The sequence below is a fragment of the Anguilla anguilla genome, chromosome 9 (assembly GCF_013347855.1).
Source record: "Anguilla anguilla isolate fAngAng1 chromosome 9, fAngAng1.pri, whole genome shotgun sequence".
In the NCBI taxonomy this organism is placed as follows: domain Eukaryota; kingdom Metazoa; phylum Chordata; class Actinopteri; order Anguilliformes; family Anguillidae; genus Anguilla; species Anguilla anguilla.
Genome location: NC_049209.1, coordinates 43474345 through 43496751, shown reverse-complemented (window position 1 = coordinate 43496751; position 22407 = coordinate 43474345). Strand labels below are relative to the sequence as shown.

At 49.9% G+C, this 22407-nt stretch overlaps 1 protein-coding gene across 3 annotated transcripts in view; it reads left to right on the top strand.

Annotated features, from left to right (window-relative positions):
• Positions 1 to 22407, top strand: part of abr (ABR activator of RhoGEF and GTPase) — a 171956-nt gene that overhangs the window by 24789 nt on the left and 124760 nt on the right. The window contains exon 1 of one of the 3 annotated variants that reach the window (XM_035433224.1): positions 746 to 1453. The exons of the other annotated variants lie outside the window; for them this stretch is intronic. Within the exon in view, the coding sequence (XP_035289115.1) occupies positions 1393 to 1453 (61 nt within the window). The 5' untranslated portion in view covers positions 746 to 1392. Of the gene's footprint in view, positions 1 to 745; positions 1454 to 22407 lie in introns of those variants that run through there. 3 annotated transcript variants of the gene reach the window in all.

Here is a 22407-nt window from a genome sequence, read left to right as displayed (position 1 = left end):
CCTCCCTTCCTCTCCTCTCCCTCCTCTCCTCTCCTCTCATCTACCCTCCTCTTCTCTCCTCTCCTCTCTTGTCCTCTCCCCTCCTCTCCTCTCCTGTCTCCTCCTCTCCTCTCCCCTCCTGTCCTCTCTCCTCCCATCCTCTCCTCTCCACTCTCCTCCTCTCCTCTCCTCCTTCTCCCTCCTCTCCTCTGTCCGCACGCGTCTGTAAGAGCGCGTGATGTCGATGACACAGGGGAGCGCTGGCTCCTGTGAGCGGCTGGCTAGCGTGCGGTTAGCGTCCGCAGATGGAGCGGTTTCAGCTGGGCCCTGCAGAGCCCTCGCGCCGCGGAGAGCAAGCGGAGCGGCTGTGTGTGTGTTTGTGGAGACACAGGAACACATTAGCTGGGAGGCTCGGCCTATTAAAGCAGAGCGATGCCCCTCTGGAGAGAAGCACTAATGCAGCCTCAGAGAGAGAGAGAGAGAGCAAGAGAGAGAGGGAGGGGAAGAGAGAGAGAGAGAGAGAGAGAGAGAGAGGGAGAGAGAGAGGGATGGAGAGGGAGAGAGAGGGGGGAGTCAGTGAGTAGGAGAGAGTGTGCGGGGGGAGAGAGAGAAAGAGAGAGGGAGTGTGTGTGGGAGAGAAGAGAGCTAGAGAGAGTGAGGGGGAGTGAGTGGAGAGAGAGGGGGAGAGCGAGAGAGAGAGGGGGAGTGTGTGGGGAGAGAGAGAGTGGGAGAGCGATAGAGGGAGTGTGTATGGGGGGAGAGAGAGCAAGAGAGAGAGAGAGCGAGGGGGAGTGCGTGAGGGAGAGAGAGAGAGAGAGAGAGCGTGAGAGCGAGAGAGGGAGGGAGAGAGAGAGAGAGAGACTGCCAAACACAGATCAGCAGCCAGCTCTGCGAGCCATCCTCTGATTCTCCTGCTTTCTGCGCCTTTTGTTTTTTTCTTCGTGAGGCGACTGGGAAGGCAGCAACAAGCCTTGGGGAAATTCGTTTTTATAGCAACGCCGAGGAGAGGTAGAGAACGAGAGAGAGAGAGAGAGAGAGGGAGGAGGCAGGTTTGGAGAACGAGAGAGGCAGCGAGAGAGAGGGAGCGACAGAGAGAGCTTTCCCTGCCTTAGCGACGGTTGGCTGTGCTGGGCTGCTGCCTCTGGCTGTGCTGGCTCATTGTGCTGTCGGTCCGTCTGTGAGACGCTGCTCTGAAGCGGGGGGGTCTTTTGAGTTCGCGCGGATTCGCCCTCGCGCTCCGCCGGTCCGCTTCGCTTCGCTCCCCGCGCTCCTCTGTCGCTCTGAGATGAGCGCCGCCTCTCAGCCCTGAAAGGAAAAGAAAAGAGCAGGAAGGAAAGGGAGGAAAAGGAGGAAAAGACAGGATAATAAAGGAGGGAAGTGTTTGGGAAAGCGGCTGCCGTCGGATCGGGGGGAATGGAGCACCTGAGCACCCGAGGCCTGCCCAGACTCTCCTGGATAGACACTCTGTACAGCAGTGAGTACCTGCTCTCTGCTTACATACAGTATACACACTATATACACTATACACATACACTATACACACTACACACACTGTACACACACTCTGTACAGCAGTGAGTACCTGCTCTCTGCTTACATACAGTATACACACTATATACACTATACACATGCACTACACACACTGTACACACACTCTGTACAGCAGTGAGTACCTGCTCTCTGCTTACATACAGTATACACACTATATACACTATACACATACAGTACACACACTGTACACACACTCTGTACAGCAGTGAGTACCTGCTCTCTGCTTACATACAGTATACACACTATATACACTATACACATACACTACACACACTGTACACACACTCTGTACAGCAGTGAGTACCTGCTCTCTGCTTACATACAGTATACACACTATATACACTATACACATACACTACACACACTGTACACACACTCTGTACAGCAGTGAGTACCTGCTCTCTGCTTACATACAGTATACACACAATACACATACACTACACACACTGTACACACTGTACAGCAGTGAGTACCTGCTCACCAGGCACACACGCTATATACACTATACACATACACTACACACACTATACACACACTCTGTACAGCAGTGAGTACCTGCTCTCTGCTTACATACAGTATACACACTATATACACTATACACATACACTACACACACTATACACACACTCTGTACAGCAGTGAGTACCTATACACACACTATACACACACTATGTACAGCAGTGAGCACCTATACACACACTATACATACACTCTGTACAGCAGTGAGTACCTATACACACACTATACATACAATATACACACACTCTGTACAGCAGTGAGTACCTGCTCTCTGCTTGCATACACTATACACACTATACACATACACATACACTACATACACTCTGTACAGCAGTGAGTACCTGCTTTCTGCTTACATGCACTATACACACTATACACATACACTACACACACTATACACACACTTTGTACAGCAGTGAGTACCTGCTCTCTGCTTACAAACACATACTATATACACACTATACACATTCACACACACTGTACAGCAGTGAGTGCCTGCTCTCTACTCACACACTATATACACACACACTATACACACACTGTACACACTACACAAACTATTCACACACTACACACACTATACACACACTATACACTCACACACTCGCACTCTCTCTCACACACACACGCACCCACACGCTGGTGCTTGTTTGCCACTCCCGCTGCATGTCTTGTTGTTTTGTCGGAGCAGAAGCAATGTGCTCTTCCCCCAGCATCCCTCTGTGTCTCCCTGCAGCTCAGCACACTGCCAGCACCTGCCTTCATTAACCCTTTAATGTGTGACATCACAAATATGCGATTAGAATGTTCTTTAAACCTTCTGTTGCTGATGTAACAATCACTACTGGTCAATGAAAGCAATGGAGTTCTAGAACACTGACTCGGAATTCAGAAAAAAACATTCTCAAAAAAACCTACTCTTCCGTCCAGGCATTCACAGAAGGCACCTCTGAGATAGCAGGAGATGGTCTGTTTGTCATAGAAAGTGTGTAGTACCCTCCCCTGCACGGTGAAGCTTGTTCATGAATAAGGTGTGCGGTTCATCTTTGGTCAAGAGCATAGCTCACGAATGCAAGCGTTATGGTCGGGTGGGTGAAAAGCATGTTTCTAATTGTGAATGTAGAATTTTACTCTTGGTGGTACACTGGGAGACAGTATCAGTATTTTCTCCAGTTTTGGCTGTTTAATGTTATGCTATATTTCCTTTATTACCTTATTGTAATTTATATCCCGGTGTTTTGCATTTTGTCCTGGACAAAATCTTCTTCTATATGACAGTGATCATTAGTAGTAATAATGGAATGTAATATGAATTATATATGTAGTGTACGGTGTGTGCTTCTCTGGCTGTGCTGCTTCGGTGGGTGAGATTAAGGAGGTGCTGGAAACGGCTTGTTTACACGGCATTTCACAGGGCTTTGCGGGGTGGTTACGTAAACTGCTTTGGAGCTGCAGAGCATCAGGCCGAGGAGATGAATTAAAATAAAAAGGAAAAACACTTAGAATAATAATGTGCCCCCCGTCTCTTTGTTTGGGGGGGGTGGGGCTGGGGGGGCAGAGCGTGTGGAATGGGGTGCAGAGCGTGTGGAGCTGACATAACATCAGAGAAATGGGGGGGTAGGGTTAGAGGGGGGAGGGGAAGGAATCAGACCCAGTGAAACCCTCAATCTCAAACACAAACACACACACACACATTCTCTCACACAATAACATTTCCACACACACAAACACATGCACACACACACTCATATTCACTCACAGGCCCACACATGCAGATACACTCACATACCCACACACTACATATACACCCACACACTCAAATACCCATACACACACACTACACACACACACATCATATACCCACACAAACCACATACACACACACATACTCACACATGCACACATACACACACACACCCACAACATATACACACATACACACTCACATACCCACACACACACACACACACGCACACACAACATATGCCCACACAAACCACATACACACACACACATACACACACACACACACTCTCACACACACACACACACGTACACACATATACCCGCACACACAGAGACACACACACACACACACACACACACACAGAACCCCTGCAGTCTCGTGGAGCAGTCAGGCAGATCAGTGAGATCAGTAATCTGTTCCTGGAGAGCGAGGCTCTCCCGGCTCTGGCCTCCGCTCTGGGAACAGGATTAGCTTTACGTAACGGTTCGTTCTACAATCGCCGTTTCGCACGTACGGTGGGATTGTACGACGTTGAGCCGTGGTGCCACGGTCTGGGGAGAGGGGGCGATTGGCTGAAGGGGGGGAGAGTGGGTATGCGTGTGCGCCCCAACCGTACTTTTCACAGAAACAGGATTAATTGGGAAACCGGCCTAGAGGGGCTTGGGTTTTGTGGACCTCCTGACGACTTAATCTGGGAACTTTGCTCCCGTGTTTGCACCACTGAGCCCTCTAATAAAGGGCTCTTTAAGAAACGCTGCCTGCACTCTGTGTATTTATGAGCTTAGTGTACAGTGCAATGTGAGAAGTGTGGTGTTAATGTATTCAAGCACGACGTCTTCTTAATTTTGGAAACGGTAGAAGCACAGTATTAAAAATTCAAGAGTGCAATGAAAAATTTAGGTGCATGTGATGTGTATGAACCGGATGTATGCAACGGACACGTGCCTTTTCGTCCATACGCGTGAGGTGTGCCCGGGAATGGCCTTTAGAAAGTGCACTGTGTGGACTGTAGGTGCAAAATTGCAGTGTGATTTATGACAGGAAATGCATGGGCCAGCTAATCCAGTAATCAACACCTATTGTGACACCTTTTTAGAGTACTGAAGCACTGCAAAGGATCTTGGGATTCAAGGTTTCAGTTTTAAATACATTGCAGCATATGGTTAAAACCATTATTACAAGGGCTCAATAGTTTTCTACGTCAGGTAAAATTTTAAGGCCTAACCAGGATGATATGATAAAATATCATTACTTTAAATATATTCATGACATCGTTTGATTTTGTTATTTTACAAAAGCTTAAATTACATAGTACATCAGTGTATAATACATTTGAACTAATAATTCATAAATTTGTCACATTGGAAGAGTGTAGCAGGTGCCATGCAATCAGTGACTTGCTCTATATTATTAATGATATTAATGATAAAGATAAAAACCACAGTTCACATGGCCATGTACAAACAGACCATATAATCCATAATCTTCTGCACTGCTGTGCACCGGTGTTCTCATACTTTCATAACTAATTTGTATTACAGGCAAACAGTACAGCCAATCCATCTTTGCTAATGATAATTGATTATTTTGGGCTGACGCGAAGTGCAGGAACTGCAGCGGCCAATCCGACTGAATTTTTTCCATTCTTACCAAGCTTGACGAACCTGTTTTTGTGTGAGAACTCGCCTATTTTAAAACAAGAGAAACAAGCGGATGCGTATGTTCACCGGGAAATGAGTTTTGGGATTACTGCTGCTGCTCTTTTAAGCTGCGTGCTATTCCCCGGTGTGTAAATAGAGAGCCGTTGAACAGTTTTATGTTTGCTAATTGTTGCCATTCATGCGCTTTCTAAGTACAGCTAATGGTGCAGGAAGTGGCTTCCGAGCTGCGATTCACAGAGCACTTCACTGCGTTGCATGATTACATGTTTCAGAACTCAGAATATGGGCGCCGTGGTTACGTCATCAAGAAGCTGAAGGCAGTTGGCCCCTGCACGCTCAGCAGTGCAATCCCATTGGCTCATGTGGTCGATGGGGTGTCGGTTAAAAGAATGAAATAATTACAGAGTGCAATTATGTGTATGTACTTCAAACTAATACGCTAAGCTTGTTAATATCAGCAGATGAACAAATTTGAAAAAATGGATGGTTTTGAAAGCATTTCTACTCCTTGATGCAGGCCTCCCGAACAACTGCCTAAACGCACACACGCACACACGCACACACGCACACACACATACGCGCACACACACACACACATACACACACACACACACACACACACACACACACGCACACACACACACGCGCACACACACATACACACACATACATGCACACACACACACACATACATGCACACACACACACACATACACACGCACACGCACACACACACGCACACACACACACGCACGCACACGCACACACACACACACACACACACACACACACACACACACATACACACACACGCACGCACGCACACACACACACACACACACACACACACACACACATACACACACACGCACGCACGCACACGCACACACACGCACACATACACGCACACACACACACACACACACACACACACACACACACACACACACACACACACACACACGCCCCCCCCCCGGTCATACAGGCCGCGGGGCGGTTCACTTGCAGGACCTCCCTGCCCTGGTGCTTGTGCGCTTGTCAGAATCGGAGCTCGAGACAGAAACCCTTTCTGACGGTCTGCGTCCCCTCCGCCCCACCCGAGCTCCTCAGATACCCCCCCGAGCGCCCGGAAACAAGAGCTACGATCGCGCGAGCTGCGGCCGCCATCGCCCAACTTCATTACGTTAGAGGAGATGCCATCCCTGCGCGACTCCTCCAGCCGCTGCAGTCATCTCTCTGGGCTTCTCCCGCTCTGTCACGCTGCTGTGCCTCCGAAGGGTTTTTCTCTGAACGTGATTGTTGTTCGTGCTTTGTCTCGCTAACCTGACTGTAAAACAAGCTAATTAGGTAAAGAAATGCTAATTTTCCACTGGAGGGCTTTCTGGAGGACTTATTCTGACTGTGCCGGGCCTGATTATTGTCGTTCGCAAGGCCTGAGGCGTCTTCGTTTGCTCAGATGGCTCGTGTGTATATTCTACCCCTTCAGCCGGTGTTTGCCTTTTCGGTTTGGGTCCTTCGTAATTGCACAAAGTGTGAAACTTGGAGCCCCGAATGTTCGGCGAAAAGATGAGGAGGCGCTCTTTGGACAGACGCGTCTCTGCGAGAGGAGCTCAGCGGGCAGATGGTCCAGACGCGTTAGTCACCAGACCAGCGAGCGATATTTTCGCGAGAAAGCGGCACCTCCTCCGCTCCCTTCTGTCACCCGACTCAAAAGGAGCGGACGCCCGGGGGGGGGGGGGGAGACCTCGCAGGAGCGAGCGTCAGATGAGAGAGGAGAGGGGGAGCTGATCCTGCTCGGGCGGGGCAGGGGCCCGAGGAGCCAAGGGGCCCGAGGAGCCAAGGGGCCTACGGTTCATGGCTCCACGCTTAGGGGACCCCATTGGTTAATGTTAACTATCCTGCCTCCGTGTTTATCTTTTCACAAATTGGTGCCATGATTCGTGAAGGGCTGGATCATGTCCGCTTATCACTCTGCTGCAGTGCTGATCTGTACAGCTCTAATTACTGGGCTGGCTACAGATTTTGTACAGAGTACAGATGAATAGGCCCTTATGCAAGTGGCCCCCAAATAAGACCACAGGTGCCAAAGAAATAAAGATCTGTGCTGTTGATCTTGTGTCTTCTCAGTATGGGCAATTTCTCAGCATTTTGTACGGACCGAGTGGCTGGTGTTCCTTGAACGCTGCCACAGGAAGAGGCAGCCGTGGCCATTAGGAGGGAGCGGGTTACTGGAGGAAGCATCCCGGACGAGGGCCAGAGAGCTGAGAACCGCGCGGCAGGACCTGCAAGGTCAGCAGTCTCGCTAATGACCGGCCTGTGGTTCGAGCCGCGCGCCGTCGCCTGGAGAGAATGGACCGTCTCGTTTCCTCCCTGTCCGAAGAAAAAAGGAATTGCTTGGACTGTGTTCGGTTCAGACCCCCCTCACGATCAATACTGGTGTTCTTCCTCTGTGGTTTTGCAGGCGGGTTTTGTTGTTAAGTCCTCCAGGGCTTTTTCCAGGACCCTTCGCCAGCTCTTTTTGCTTGTGGTGAACTATGCTTCCTGTCTCAAACCAAGAGTTGCCATGGAAAGGTTTCAGAAGGTGGGAGGGGAGGGGGGGGTTCTGGAGCGCTCAGACCTTTAACGTGCAGCGATCTGGCGTTGCCACGGCACCTGGGGGAATGCTCTGAGCGTGCCTGGTAGGCCTAGGTCGCTTGCATGCGTGCATGTGGGAGGAGTGGGGGGGATACTGGCCCTCTCTGCCAGTACCCAACGATCGATGACGCCGCCGCGGGCTGTCCTGACTCTGTTACCAAACACATCGATAGCGGCTGACCACAGAGCCCCTCCCCGGGGCTGGGCTCGCCGGCGGGGGTCAGGGGGGCCAGATTTCCACCCCCCAGAGCCATTACAGCTAAACCGGTTAATGTGCATCACTGCAATCGACTACCGTCAGCACCCTCTTATCCCTTACCCAGTGTTTTTCAAATGCGTTTTCGAAGTCGTTGTGTAATTACACTGCTGTCTTAAACTCTGCTGGGACGGGCGCACTTGCTTGGAGCGTAGCACTTTCTGCGCGTCCTTCCCAGCCGCGCTAATGTAGCCTAATCGCCGCGTTTGGAGAAAGGAACACTGACGGCTGCAGGTTTCGAGGCGCCTTCCGCGTCCATGAGAGACTGGCCGTGCGGTGCGGCAGATGGGGAACCGGACTTGCGCCCAGAAGGCTGTATTTACACAAGGTTGTATTACAGCTGTATACCTGGTTAATATTTCACATATGAGGTGTGAGTGTTGCCCGGGGTGATGGTGTTTTTTTTTTTTTTTTGTTTGTTTTTTTTTTTTTAGATCTGCAGTTCAACGGGAGGTGAGATGACGTCAGTTGAAATGCGAACTCTCACGTCGGGCTGTGTTATAGCGGCACGCGGAGGGCTGAAACGGTTCGGCGGGAAATAAAGCTCTCGCACTTCAAGACCGTACCCAGCATTGCTAGGTGTTTGAGCTAGGACGCGAGAGCACTTGATAAATGTGCTTTCATTACATAACGCGGGCGAGAGTCCGGCTGGTATTCAAGATGCAAATTGCAAGGCAAAATGGCAAAGAGAACAACTTTGGCATTTATGAACTTGAACCGAAACGTCGCCGGTTAGACTGTTTCCACTAAAGCTTCGCCTGAGCAAAGCGGCTAACCATCGAGGCGCGCCGGTTCCTCTTATCCTAAGAATCTCTCTCTTTGTAGCTATAGAAACCGAGAGGCAGCAACCTCGGTTTTTTTTTTTTTTTCTCGTTGGGAGAAAAAAGAAGCTCGCTCGCTCGCTCACGCACGGACGCGGCCGCGCTCGGGTGCGAATGGAGGTCGGCGTTGTGTAACGCGGTGATCCGAGCCCGGGCTGCACGGCGTGTGGTAGACGCGAGCTTGGGTCTCTCTCTCTCTCTCTTTTTCGTTTTGTTTATTTATTTCCGTTTTACGAGCTGCATTTTGTGAACTGCGCGCGCGGTCTCGAGCAGGTCGTGGGTTACGTAAATGGCGGCTCGCTTATTTCCGCGGAGAATCGAACGAATCGAGAGGCCGGGATCCCTCTGAAGACCGAGAGAGCGATATTTATCTGCGCTTCCCGGGGGAAAGAGGGTCATTTATCGCCCGTTTCTCGCGCTGTACCTGCTGAAACGCTATCGTTAGTATTCCGCTGTAGCGCCTGGTCCAAGCTGGATCAGTTATTCGCATAATATGGGTTTAGCCAGTGCAAAGGCATGAACATCATTGTGTGGCAGAGCACTTCCTGTGCTCGCCCTAGCAGTCCCAATGAGAGAGAGAGAGAGAGAGCACATCTACCAATTTGGATGCATTAGTGTGCTCCTAAATTTTTCTGTTTAGTTCACATGTGCTGCTTGGAAAAAATGTTGGCCCTGCCTCATTGAAATGGGCATGAGAGCACTCAGGACCACTGATCTTACAGGATTCCTTCCTGTCCGTTAGGGTTTAGTGCACTTCCTCAGCAGGGTGTTTTGGAACGCCCCATGATGCTGCTGTGAATGGGGTGGGGGGGTGGGCATTGAGACCCTTCCTGTGAGCCAGTCTCAGGGGGAGAAGGCGGGGCTGTGGGGTCGGCCGTCTCCATGGTTTCCCAGCTGTCACGGCGCGTCCGGGTCCTGCAGCGGCCGGCCCTGGGGACACGGCGGGTGGCGTGGGGCGGTGTGGGGCGGTGCGGGGCGGTGCGGGGCGACAGCTGTCTCCGTCGGCGCGGGGCGAAGGGAAGCGGGCCGTGACTGGGGCGGCTGACGGGCGGGGCAGGCGGGCGGTCGAGCGGGGCTCTGTCAGGGGGAACGTGGGCGTGGCCCTCTCGCGACCCAGAGAGCACGCCGCGGAGCGCCGTAGCGTTTGATGAAGAGGAGCGACGCGGCCCCTGAGCATGGCAGATGGTGGAATCAGTCGTTTGTTTTTCCCGTGGAATTAATGAATTCCTGTTTTTTGTGGGGCCTAGTGAATAATTGAAGAAAATGCACTAGCAGAAAGCTGAAATTGAGTAGTAGCTCACAAAGGGAACCAGTTCACACTAAACTCAGATTCCTAGGCCAATAAACAAGTTGACTGTACTATGGTGCTTTGTATCAACTTAACACAGATTAAATCAAGATTTTGTGTAATATAAATTCAATAGATTCATTTTTTTTGTTTTTAAATGTGTTTAAATATTGCACGTAAGCAGTTATGTCTTGAGTTTGTTTACATTCATTATACATCACCTATATATTGAGTTCATGCTGTGCACGCTATACTCCATGCTACATTCACACTCACATTTACAGGGTCATATAGTAGTGTGTTTAGTGTGTATTGATTTTTTACCAATGTGCCCAATCACCTCTGACTAATGCTTGCACTCGGTCAAGCGTATTGTGTTCACCAGGTCCTGAATGACCAATTCATGAAATGATGAATTCCAAAAGATTCCATCAATACCTGTAATCTGTATAGCCTACATCACCACCCCCCCCCCACCCCCCCACCCCAAAGCACAATTAATTGTGAAATCTTTGTTTTAGTGCTCAAAATACAGCCCAGAATGGTCTGTTAAGTAAACGGCTGTCACAGCTAATCATTACCTTGATGTTAGCATGTTAGCATGTTTACTTGCTACACTACAGTGTTTTCTGAAGCTCATCATAGGGATACACTTGTGAAGTGTCTGTCCAGCTCCTGCCAGAGTACCAGTGGCTGCTCTCTTTGTGTCACAAATGTATATTATTTAATATCAGTTTTCACGGTGCAGTACGGTGCAGTGTGTGATATAATGAGCAGAGCATAGACTCAGCACTTAGGTCCGCATGTTAGGATGAATTTCTAAAGCTGTCAACTGTGTGTGTGTGGTACATTTTAAGTGAGTATATATTCTTGATATAATTTGGCGTCTATATACATGGTATATTTTGGTGAATTTGTATGTATTTGCGTGTTATGTTTTCATGAGTGTTGTATATTTTGGCAAGTGTGCGTGTATGTAGTGTATTTTGGTGAGTGTGTGTATGTGGTATATTTTGTTGTGTGTGTATGTGGTATATTTTGTAGTGTGTGTATTTGGTATGTTTTGTTGTGTGTGTATGTCTCTGTGGCCCTTTGTCCTCTGTGCGTTGGGTGTTTGTCTAGGCGACCTGCTCCTCAGAGATATCCACTGCGTGCAAAGCCACACGCCACACTCCACCCCCATCCCGGCTGAACCAATGAGCTCCTTCCTCTGTTTACCTCCTGCAGGAGAGCCCAGAGTCATTAAATATACAGAGTAGTGGAGGGAGGGGGGGGGGCAGGTTGGGGAGGGGGGCATGCCCATTTACACATCAGGTTTGTGGTTCTCAGTGTCTCAGAGAGATTGACACCGGGAGCCAAAAGCAGCAGCCAGCGCACAGCAGGGGTTACACATTACCAAATAAACCAGGAGCGCTGATGAAGAACCCGGCCGTACGTCTCATAACACCGTCAGAAATCAGCTGTGCGTTTTTGTTCCGCCGCGTTGAGCCTCACCACTCGAGAATAATTTGCGGCTCCGCTTTCCAGGCACGCGAGACACGCTCGCACCTGCACTCCGGGATGGGGGAAAAAAAAATAGACGTCACCTGCGGTTACCAGCGGTAACGTAGAAAGCACCAATGAGCTCCGCTTAAAAGGTCGGCCTCTCACCTGGAAACATCCTGCGCCGGCACGCCTCGTTTTCCCCAATTAGACGAATGCAAATGGAGCATGTTTTATTCACCGGTCTGCGAGTGCGGCTTGACCTTTCGCGGGGAGCGCAGAATCGATAGCGCACGTGCGTGTTAGCGCACCGCTCCAGTCATACAGTACAATTTACAGTACAATACGATAAGGGTGCTTCAGTAATCCCCAGAGGGAAGTGGAGTTATCAGCCTCAGCATACAATCCAAACAGTGTACCAATAAGGACAATGAGTGGCTAGAAACGAGAACAAATGATTAAGAACAAATAAGAGGCGAGCTGCTCTGTGACGTGTCGCTGGTGGACCAGTAGGGTTATTTTGTGGGAAATTCCAAGGAATAGACAGTCACCGGCAGCTGAGGTAATATCCGGATTTAATACAAACGGATCTACATGGGTGCAGGCATGCAGAAATGTTGTTCCCAGGAACTCCTTATATGAACCACTTCCTGTAGAAGGCGTGTCTTCTGGACGTGCTGATGCTAGCATCCCACCTTAACTCCTGAAATGAGACCTGGAGGCTGTTGTCTATCTATGATGGCCGAGTCTTACCAATCTTTGGATAGTCATATCTAGAATAACACCTATCCTTAGGCCACTAAACAGGGCCCTCTGTTTTGTGTCAGGACTAGAGAGAGAGAAAGCATAGAACAAATACAGTCTCATAAGTGTACACATCATATTCATGTAATAATCAGAACTGCACAGAAAAGCATTTGAAAGGGATCGATATCACCTGAGGTGCCCAATTCCCATTTCAGAGTCCTGTAAAACAAGTCTAAATGGGTCCAGTGTGTACCCCTTCAGAGTGCTTGTGCTTGTGTGTGTGTGTGTGTGTGTGTGTTGCCTTGTACATGAGTCAGGCACAGTGTGTGCGAGACTCTAGGTGTTTGGTCGGGGATACACGCATTCATTTGCACCATCAGCCTACCGACGAAAGATCCTCATACACATACCTAGGAATATTTTTTTTAAACTTAGGTTTTCTTGGTTTTACTTTTTTTCCATTTCTTGAAGACTGCCGCAAAAAAAAAAACACTGACATAGGTGACAAGAGTGTAACAGTCTATTTGGTCCCCATCCACAGTGAGTGCGTCAGTAGTATTACACTGGAGCCGTTTGTGCGTGCAAACTATCTGGGTGTGGGAGTGTGCCGGCTAATCCCTCTTCAAAAGAAAAACTCCACGGCTGATAGATTTCATTGGAAAGGGAGGATGATGCAGAGTGATACAGTCATAGAAAGCGCTGGGTGATGAGGGAAATGGCAGCCTCACATTCTGGACAGAGGTACGGACGCTCATTCCCATCATCAACTGACTTATCCTAAAACGTGTAGGAATGGCCCTCAATCACACGTTCAGCAAGGAATGCACTTTTCCCACTAAAGAGTATGTAGAGAGGAGTCTCTATGGTAGAGAGGAATCTCTGGTGGAGAGAAGTCTTTATGGTAGGAAGGACTCTGCGGTAGAGAGGAGTCTCTGTGGTAAAGAGGGCTCTCGTGGTAGAGAGGAGTCTCTATAGTAGAGAGGAATCTCTGTGGTAGCGAGGACTCTGGTAGAGAGGAGTCTCTATAGTAGAGAGGAATCTCTGGTGGAGAGAAGTCTTTATGGTAGGAAGGACTCTGCGGTAGAGAGGAATCTCTGTGGTAGAGAGGACTCTGGTAGAGAGGGGTCTCTATAGTAGAGAGGACTCTGGTAGAGAGGAGTCTCTATGGTAGAAAGGTGTCTCTATGGTTCAAATGAGGCTCTGTGGTAGAGAGGAGTCTCTGTTAATGACAGCTCATTCCATCAGGGAGCCGCTCCCTTTTTCCCTCCCAAGGTGAGGAAGTGTTAGGCCCGGTGATGGATGACCGACAGCCGTAATGGACTCGAGGAACGGCTTCCCTCCGCAGGGATAGCAAATGGATCCCGGTCCTCATTATTCTGGGAAAAAGACGCAGCCAGCGGGTTTAACAGGAAGCTGTGATTGACGGGGCCCATCACGTTTCTTGGTGCTGACAATCTGCCGCGCTCTCAGGCCCTGATTGGGTGTTGCCGTAGAGACTGCGTGGGAGATGAATACAGAATGCAGGGGAACTGGCAGGTCTCAGTGCTGTTGGGTCCTCTCTTCTGTGAGCAGCATATTGGCCTTTCCTTTCAGGTAAATATGGTTTCATTGTTTTTATAGAAATAGCTTCAATTGCATGCATTCACACTCTGCACACACAAATCTAAATGGTTTGTCGTTTCCGTTCGTTCTGTTCGGTGCCGCATTAGCTTTTTATGAACTCCCTGCAGGAGACTAATGCAACAAAAGGGCAATGTTCAGCTCAAACCCCAGTCTGTTTATCATAATACCAGCAAAACCCCCCGGAGCTGTGAGCGTATCTGTGCTCTCTTTGTCCCTGTGAGACGGATTAGCGCTGGAGAATGTTTCCAGTGCGGCCTTATTAAAGTGATTAGCGATACGCGGGTTGGTGGCGATCGGCCTTTTATGAAGCCATGCATCAGAGCTTAGGTGCCTCGGGACAAGCAGACTGCCCCGCGTCAGCAGTGTGCACTTCCACAGGTGACCACAGGGGGGCAGCGCCTTAGGAGAACTGCATGTAGGACAGAGCAGTGTCACAAGTGTGACCTGAGAAGGGGCGGAGCATCAAATTCCACACCAAATCAGTTGTAGAAACGTACGCACGTGCATTCTTTTACATACAGATGGATATTCACTGATGAAATTCAGGTTAAGTACCACACTCGAAGGTACTACAGCTGTGTACCTTTTGGACCTGGGAATCGAACCTGCAACCTCACAAGTCCCGTTTCCTTATACTCCAACAGCACACGCATCCCTGGGTACCACAGACGACTGCAGGCCCTTCTTTATCTTTAATACTCTATCGATTCCTTTCCCCAGCGCCTGATCTGGAAATAAACAGTGATGAGTACCACTGAACGCCGTCCAAGCTGAGACTGCGCTTCGTAATGTCCAGGTTCCCACGGAAAGCACATCTGCATCTGCGGCATTTGAGGTGTAACGGCCTATTCTGTCCCCCCGCCCGCAGCGTTTGAGTCAATACTACTGGCTATAGCGGAGCCAGCGGTGCGTATAAACCCAGGCCTGCTAAAAGCAAACATTCACGGCCGTTAGGTTTTGTTTGGATGGGGAAGCCGGTGCAGGGCGATGCAGATGTAGCAACCGCTGGCTGGGTGATGATGAGGGAAAAAGACGGCACTGTTTTCTCCAGGAAGGGTGGAGGGTGGAGGGTGGAGGGGGGAGGGGGTAATCTCTCTAACTCCAATGCAAGAGTCACCGGACAGTCGCGCGTCACGTCCAAAACGAAGCCAGTTAATAAGAATGTATGGAAGGGGCGCCATGGCAACCGTGGAGGCGGAGGGGGGGGGGGGGGGGGGGGGGGGGGGGGGGGGGGTGGGACGTGCGCTTGTGGCATTTCGGCAAACGTGCGCTTATCTCCCTCAGCAGGCGCGAGGCGTTTCATCTGATGAAAGGTGCCCCGCAATTCCCCCCCCCCCCCGCCCCCCGTTTTGTTCCCTCCGGATTCATAAAAACCGTCGGCCTCCTTTTTCTGTTCCGGCTTCCACGGGGTCCTTCCTCGGGCAGCCGCCGCCTGCGATCGCCACGCTCGGCTCGGATTAATAAAATTCACCGCGGGGGAAACAAAAACGGCAAACGCGACCGAGCGGACGTTCGTCAGCGTTTCGTGTTTCACGGAGATTCAGTTTTTAGAGCGCGCTGTTTTTTCCACTGCTCTGAATCGCCATTTGACACGAGTTTTGAATTGATTAAATGTCCTTTCTTCGTGTTCTGGAGTTCTGCGAGGGTCAGGTTTTGTGGAATCATTTCAGCCGCGTGACGCACGCAAAGGGGTTTGTTGTGTCCCGGAGTTTCCCGATTGCGAGCGCGAAGCGCATTGGGTTGTGCCGAACGGTCAGGGTGCGGTTTCTGGGCTTTTCGGGATAACAGTAGTGATGTCATTTCCTGGGTTTTTCCCCCTCAAGTGCAGCCATAATACCGCCACTGTTAGCCGTAGAGCGTACACACGGGCTGTTTAGCGGCCTGACTCATTTTATCCATCCGCTACCGTCTGTGAGGTCAAGCCGAAACACAGGGGAACTGAAAACCGCACGTACGAACCACGCAAATATCGTTTTAATTATCGGGGACTCGAGCGCCCTTACGGTCTCTCGTGAGTTTCGACGGGGGGTTCAGTTCCGGATGCAGGCCGTCCCCCCCACGTTAAAATAAAAGTGCTCCCTGCGGTCCCTCGCGTGTGCGTTCGGGGTAATTTCTCCGACGACGGCCGGCGTCCGGGGAGCCGTCGTTCGTCAGCGCTGGAGACACCGAGGCTTCAGGACAGCCGTCCCGAGGGTAGAGGAAAGCGATTTTAAATTTTTGAATTTTTTTTTAAAGGACCGGGAAAAAAAACCTCTTTTAAATTCAAACGGGGGTCGGGTGGGAATGCATTAGCGTCGCTAAGCGGGCCTCTGAAGTGGACGGCGTCTTTGTCCTCGCGACAAAAAAAACGAGGGCGGGAGGGGACGGCTCGGAAATAAAAGCCGTGGAACAAAGATCGGCGCTCTCCCGAAATCCATTAAGAGGCTGCTTTCGAATGCAGGCCTTTGACCGAGGAACGACGCCTGCAAACTCAAACCTCCCGGAAAGGTCGGGGTTGACAAAGCACCAGCCGTTAATGTCACACTGTTTAGAGAGCGCTTTCTGGGGGTAAATCCAGGTCAGGACTCAACGTAACTTTTGCAAGTGAAAGTGTGGTGCTGTTGCGCTGGCGAAAGAACGAATGCTAATGCAGGCACATCCAAACTGGGGATGCCACTGCAGGACGGAATTACAGTGCAGCGTAAGACGTTAGTTTGAAATGCGCTGCAGAATGTTCAACGTTTCCACCTATGACCATCATGATAAAGACCCAGTGCGAGTCTAAACTGTGGCCATGTTGATCATATATTTTGAAATTAATTCTGGCTTGTGTGTGTGTGTGTGTGTGCGCACATATGCGTACATGTGAGTGTGCGTCTGTGTAGGATTGTGACTGCCCATTCCTGGTTTATATCTGATGATTGTTAGTTCGTTGTGGACTTCTTTATGTAAGGAGCAGTCAAAGTCCAAAGCATTTTCATCTCGGATTGTGATTTCACATTTATTCCACCCAAACGCACGTGTCTCCGACGTTCTTTTTCTTCCCTCGGACCGCTCTATAAATATCTTCTCCGTTTGATCTGTGCGTATTCGTTTAATCTCACGGGCCATAGCGGAAAAAAAGACATTCACATTGAATCATCTCACAGAACCCAGAGTAGGCTGCGAGAACTCCGTAACCGAGCTTTTGGGTATCGTGTATAATATGTATAATGTGTATACCGTGTATAACGTGTATAATGTGTATACTGTGTATAATGTGTATACCGTATATAAGGTGTATAATGTGTATACCGTGTATAATGTGTATCTCCCCCGAATGCTCAGTGATGATTCTTCAGTGAAGGAAGCTGTTCTGGGAGGACTGGGTTGTGAATTTGGTCGATGCCAGAGCAGCTGGGGCAGCTTCACGAATCAGGAAGCGATTTTAATCGTCTAGTTCCTCTAGTCCCCGCCTTCTGGATTTGCTGACAAAACAAGTAAAAAGGGGGGAAGGGTCTATGAGGTGGGGTGGCGCTGGTGCGAAGGAGGCAGAAATGGAGAGAGGCAGAGGGAAAGAGTGCGGGTGAATTTTTCACTGGGCGGTGTTAGGCAGTGTTTGTTTTGTTTTACAGTGCTGCCAGTCTCGCAGTGTTCTATAATTTTGGACAGTGTTAGACGTTAGGCGGTGTTTGGAAGTATTGGGCAGTGTTGGGCAGTGTTGAGCGTTATTGGGCAGTGTTAGGCAGTGTTGAGCAGTGTTGGTTGTGCAGTGTTTTTGGTAGTGTTGGTCCAGGGCTCTGGGTCCTACCCTCACCTCCTGGTCCACACATCTGTTCTGTCCTCTCAGGAGGACGCAGGGAGAAGGTTGGGATCTGGTACTACGTAGGCCTATGGAGGGGAGTACAGGCCCAGGCTGGGGTGGACTGGGCCTTAGAATCACTGCCCCTGCGTGTTTCTGGAAGAGGCAATAACACCACACAGTTTACAGTGATTTATTTCAAACAGAAAGGTCTCTAGGTTAGAACTTGTTGCTCGTCAAACATCAGTCAAAATTGGCAGGGGGCCAGGGGTGAGCATGACTCTTCATTTTTCCAAACTACAACCCCGCTGACATAACAGTTGTGATAAGGAGGAAAATGAAGGGCAGCGTTCTTCATGGCAATTCAGGAACACGTCCTTGTCACAGGCAGTTAGGCCCTGCCTTCTGAAGATCTCCTGCAGCAGAGAAATCTCTGGATTTACAAAGAATTTGGATTTACAAAGAACGGTTGCCGAATCAGTCTACCGTGAATCAGTGCCTCATTAAGTGTTATAGGGCAGAAAAACTCCAATTTAATGCTCAGGCAGGGACGTGTATTGAAATTCATCCCCTGGCTTTTCTCTGGGATCGGTTTGCGGACGCGAAAGTGTGTGTGCGTGCGTGTGTGTGTGTGTGTGTGTGTGAGGTTTTATTTTATTTTATTGTATATATTGATCCCTGCAGAATGGGATTGATCTTTGGGTAATTCAGTTCAACTTGTTTTGGACTGCCTTTATAGAGTATTGATGACTGATAATGTATATAATAATAATAATAATAATTACAGACTTACATTGTTTATACAGTACGTGTCAAGTAATTAGTGCAGCTGGATATTGTGCTGAATAGCAGGTGTATCTTGCACGGTGGAGAGATTCAGTTTTCCACTGGGGAGTGGAACCTCTCTCCCGTTTGTAAACCCCTGCAGCACACTGCTGCACTGTAACAGGGCCACAGGGAGAGAACCTGAGCTCTGTGCAGGTGGTGTCAGTTGTGATTACACTCCGTCAGTGCTGTGTGTGTTTGTGGGGGATGTTCGTTACCGCGACGTCCTTTCGTGTTTCCTGTCTGTTTATCCCTCTCTTGGCTCTCTCTTCCGTTGCGTGATTTGTGTGAGGGTTTCTGGGAGTCCTGCGTGCGTGGAGAGGCGCACGCCCTGCTGTGTTTGGGCTGGGGTGTAGATGGTGCGGAGAGCGGGTCGGTTCCCTCACACCTTTAGGACGTGGGGGAGGTGCCGCAGTCCCAGTGTGGATAGGTGGGCACTGACTCCAGTGCAGTCACAGTGTGCAGTGGGGATATTTGGGCACTGACTCCAGTACAGTCACAGTATGCATGTGGGCACTGACCCCAGCACAGTCACAGTGTGCAGTGGGGATATGTGGGCACTGGCACCAGAGAGTGTGTGGAGTTATCTGATGTTTTACATGTTCCTTGCCATGCTTTCATACAAGTGAAAATTTTGTCACATTGATCTTGAATATGAAATCAAGTGGCGGCTGACGTCACTGCAGTTTGATACAGCATATTTGGGCTGGTAAAGACCCCAGGACAACCATGATAAAGTGTGCTGTGTGTCTGGAGACTGACCCCAGTACAGTCACAATACTTCAAGCTAGAGAATAAGGCAGATGCATGAGCTTGTAGAGGCTGACCCCAGAACAGCATTGGTTCTCTTGGCATTGTGATTAGTCTGTCTTTACCTATGTGTCCCCGGCATATTGTTGTGGCAGTAATCTTTTCACAGAGATTTATTTCCAGCTTATCTCTGTTGTCCCATAAGGACATACTGATAGCATAGCCCTGGATGCTGTGTATAATGCCTGTGTGGGTCTGTACCGGGGGGATTAGATCCCATCACATTTAACCCTTTGAAGAGTAGCTTTTTGGAATGTTTTTAAAAAAAATTCCAAGTCAGTGTTCCACAGCTCCATTGCTTTCATTTACCAGTAGTGATTGTGACATCAGCATTAGAATGTTCGGTTCAGAACATTCTAATTGCATACTTGTGATCTCACAACTTAAAAGAGTGATTGCTCTCTGCAGAAAACACCTTCCTCTGGGTGGGGGGATTGGGTGGAGACATCTGAAAAACAGACAGGCCCCCCCCCCCCACTCTAAAGGGGGGTGAAAGGGGCCTCTCTCTGAGGGCTGAAAATCACCCCCATCAAAGAGCCGTATAAAACGGGGAGCCGGGGGGGGGGAACCAGGCAGAGACCGCGTAGCCGAAGGGTGTTCCTCAGCCCGGGTCAGCAGGGAGGGGAGGGGATCACTCGCTGGCGATGGGCTTAATCTGCCGCCCTTTGATTATTTCGGCGAACCCGAGGAAAAATCAATCGCGCTCGCACCTGAAGAGAAGCCCTCGTCCTGTTCAGACCGCAGATCAGAAGGGCTGCGTGCGACTGAGGAGCGTCTGTTAATGAGCGCGCTCCTGTGAACCAGACAGGGCTGCCTTTCACATGCCGGCGGTGACGGAGCTCTCCCTGAGGGCAACGGTCGCTTCCTGTTTGTGTGTTTCCTGCATGTGCATATGTAAACGTGGGTGTGCGTGTGTGTTTGTGTTTGTGTGTGTGTGTGTGTGTGTGTGTGCCTGTGTGTGTGTGTGTATGTACGTGACTGCGTGTGTGTGTGTACGTATGTGTGTTTATAGTCTCTCAGGGACCCCAGGCACTGGTACAGCACTGCAGTCTGGCCGTAGAGCTCTTTTACTCTCTCACTGCTGATTCACCAGAAGTGGCATCAGTGCTGGTTGGTGATTGGATGGGAATTAATACGCGGATGCACATGCTTCTCTGGGGTGATCCACAGAGCTTCAGTAATCTCATGTAGAGCGCGTTGGCCATGCTACCCAGCTCTGAAACAGAAGCACTGTATAACCCACACACAGCGGAGTGGCTTATTCCCCCTTTGCATTGTGGTCCTCTGAGCTGATAAAGTCAGCCGTTCTGGAAACATTGCGGTCTGGATAATCGTTGAGTATCCCATTAATATGGGGATTTGTATCGGATGGGGGGGCCAGGTATTAGGAAAAATTAATTTGATGGTGAAAGTTCATGTTTGGCCGCACAGGCCATTTTTCTCAACAATAAAAGTCGAAAAAACCGGGCAGGAGAGGCTGTTGGAAGGGCCTTTCAGCCAGCGACATATTGGTGTTATGAAACAGTGGCAGATTGCAGTGTGGGCAGATTCGCCTGTGTCTGCTGTGTCTGGCTGTAAAAGGGCTTTGCGGAATAATCGCCGCGGCCCCTCTGTTTGGGGCTGTCGCGGTGCGCTCTGTCTTTAAATCCGAGACATAGCCTAGTGCTTTTCAGCGCTTTGTCGTAGCCTAGTCATCGCCCAGAGAGATCCGCAGAGAGAGTACATCTTGTTCCAGGAGGAGGCCGCTAATCAATTGAAATTGCTGTTCGGTACATAATATGGGACGCGAATGGATTCCATTTTGTGTTTTTAGTTATATTTAGCAAGGTTTCTATGGTTTTTTTTTCTCTCGCTGAGCTGTCTCCGTGTCTGCGGGCGCGCAGCGTCAGCGTAGCACGACCTGCTGAGCCAATCGCAGCCGTGCGTTGTTGTTCGTGCTTCCTTTGTGTGGAGCCGCTGCTGTGGTGATCCAAGGTTAGTGTGATCACTGCTGTCACGCTGGTTAAAGTGAGGCTGTGCCGAAGACCTCGGAATTAATTCAGCACTTTCTTACGGTGAATAGTGTATTTAATATCAAAAGAATTCTGCAAGGTGTTCAGTCCTTCAGCAGACATCCAAATCCTTCCAAGTAGGCCACACTTCTGTAGAGCTACACCCAGGTTCCTCACTCCCTCTGGAGAAACACAGGTAGTTTGAAGTTGTTCCCGCGGTCTAATTTCAGGTTTAGAAGTCACTGAGGTTTTAGCGTAGCATATTTCCTGAGTTGTAGCGTATGAGTTCAGGAAGGAAAGCTCTCACACCTCCATACAGTGGAATAACTGCACTGTGAGGCTGCAGTGCATTTTTCTTAGCCAGATCCGGTGCTGTGGAGCGACGGGGCGGCATAATTGATGAGAATGCCGTATTTCATATTCTCCCTCGCCGTATGCGGGCAATGCGTCAACCTGTCAGGCAGCAGCAGCCCATGAAAGGCAGAGCCGTCTCCGAACCCGATGAAGGAACCGGAGATCTTTCCGGGCCGTTTGCTCTGCGCTGGCGCCGGATTGGTGGGTCAGAACGGGCCACCCCCCTCCCCCCAGCAGAGGTCAGAGGTCAGCGGCCCTCTGTGTTTCAGACAGTGGAGATGTTAGGAGAGGCTGGTGTACGTGCTGGTGTTTCTCAGGCTTGTGGGTCTTTTTGGGGGCGACATAGCTCAGAAGGTAAG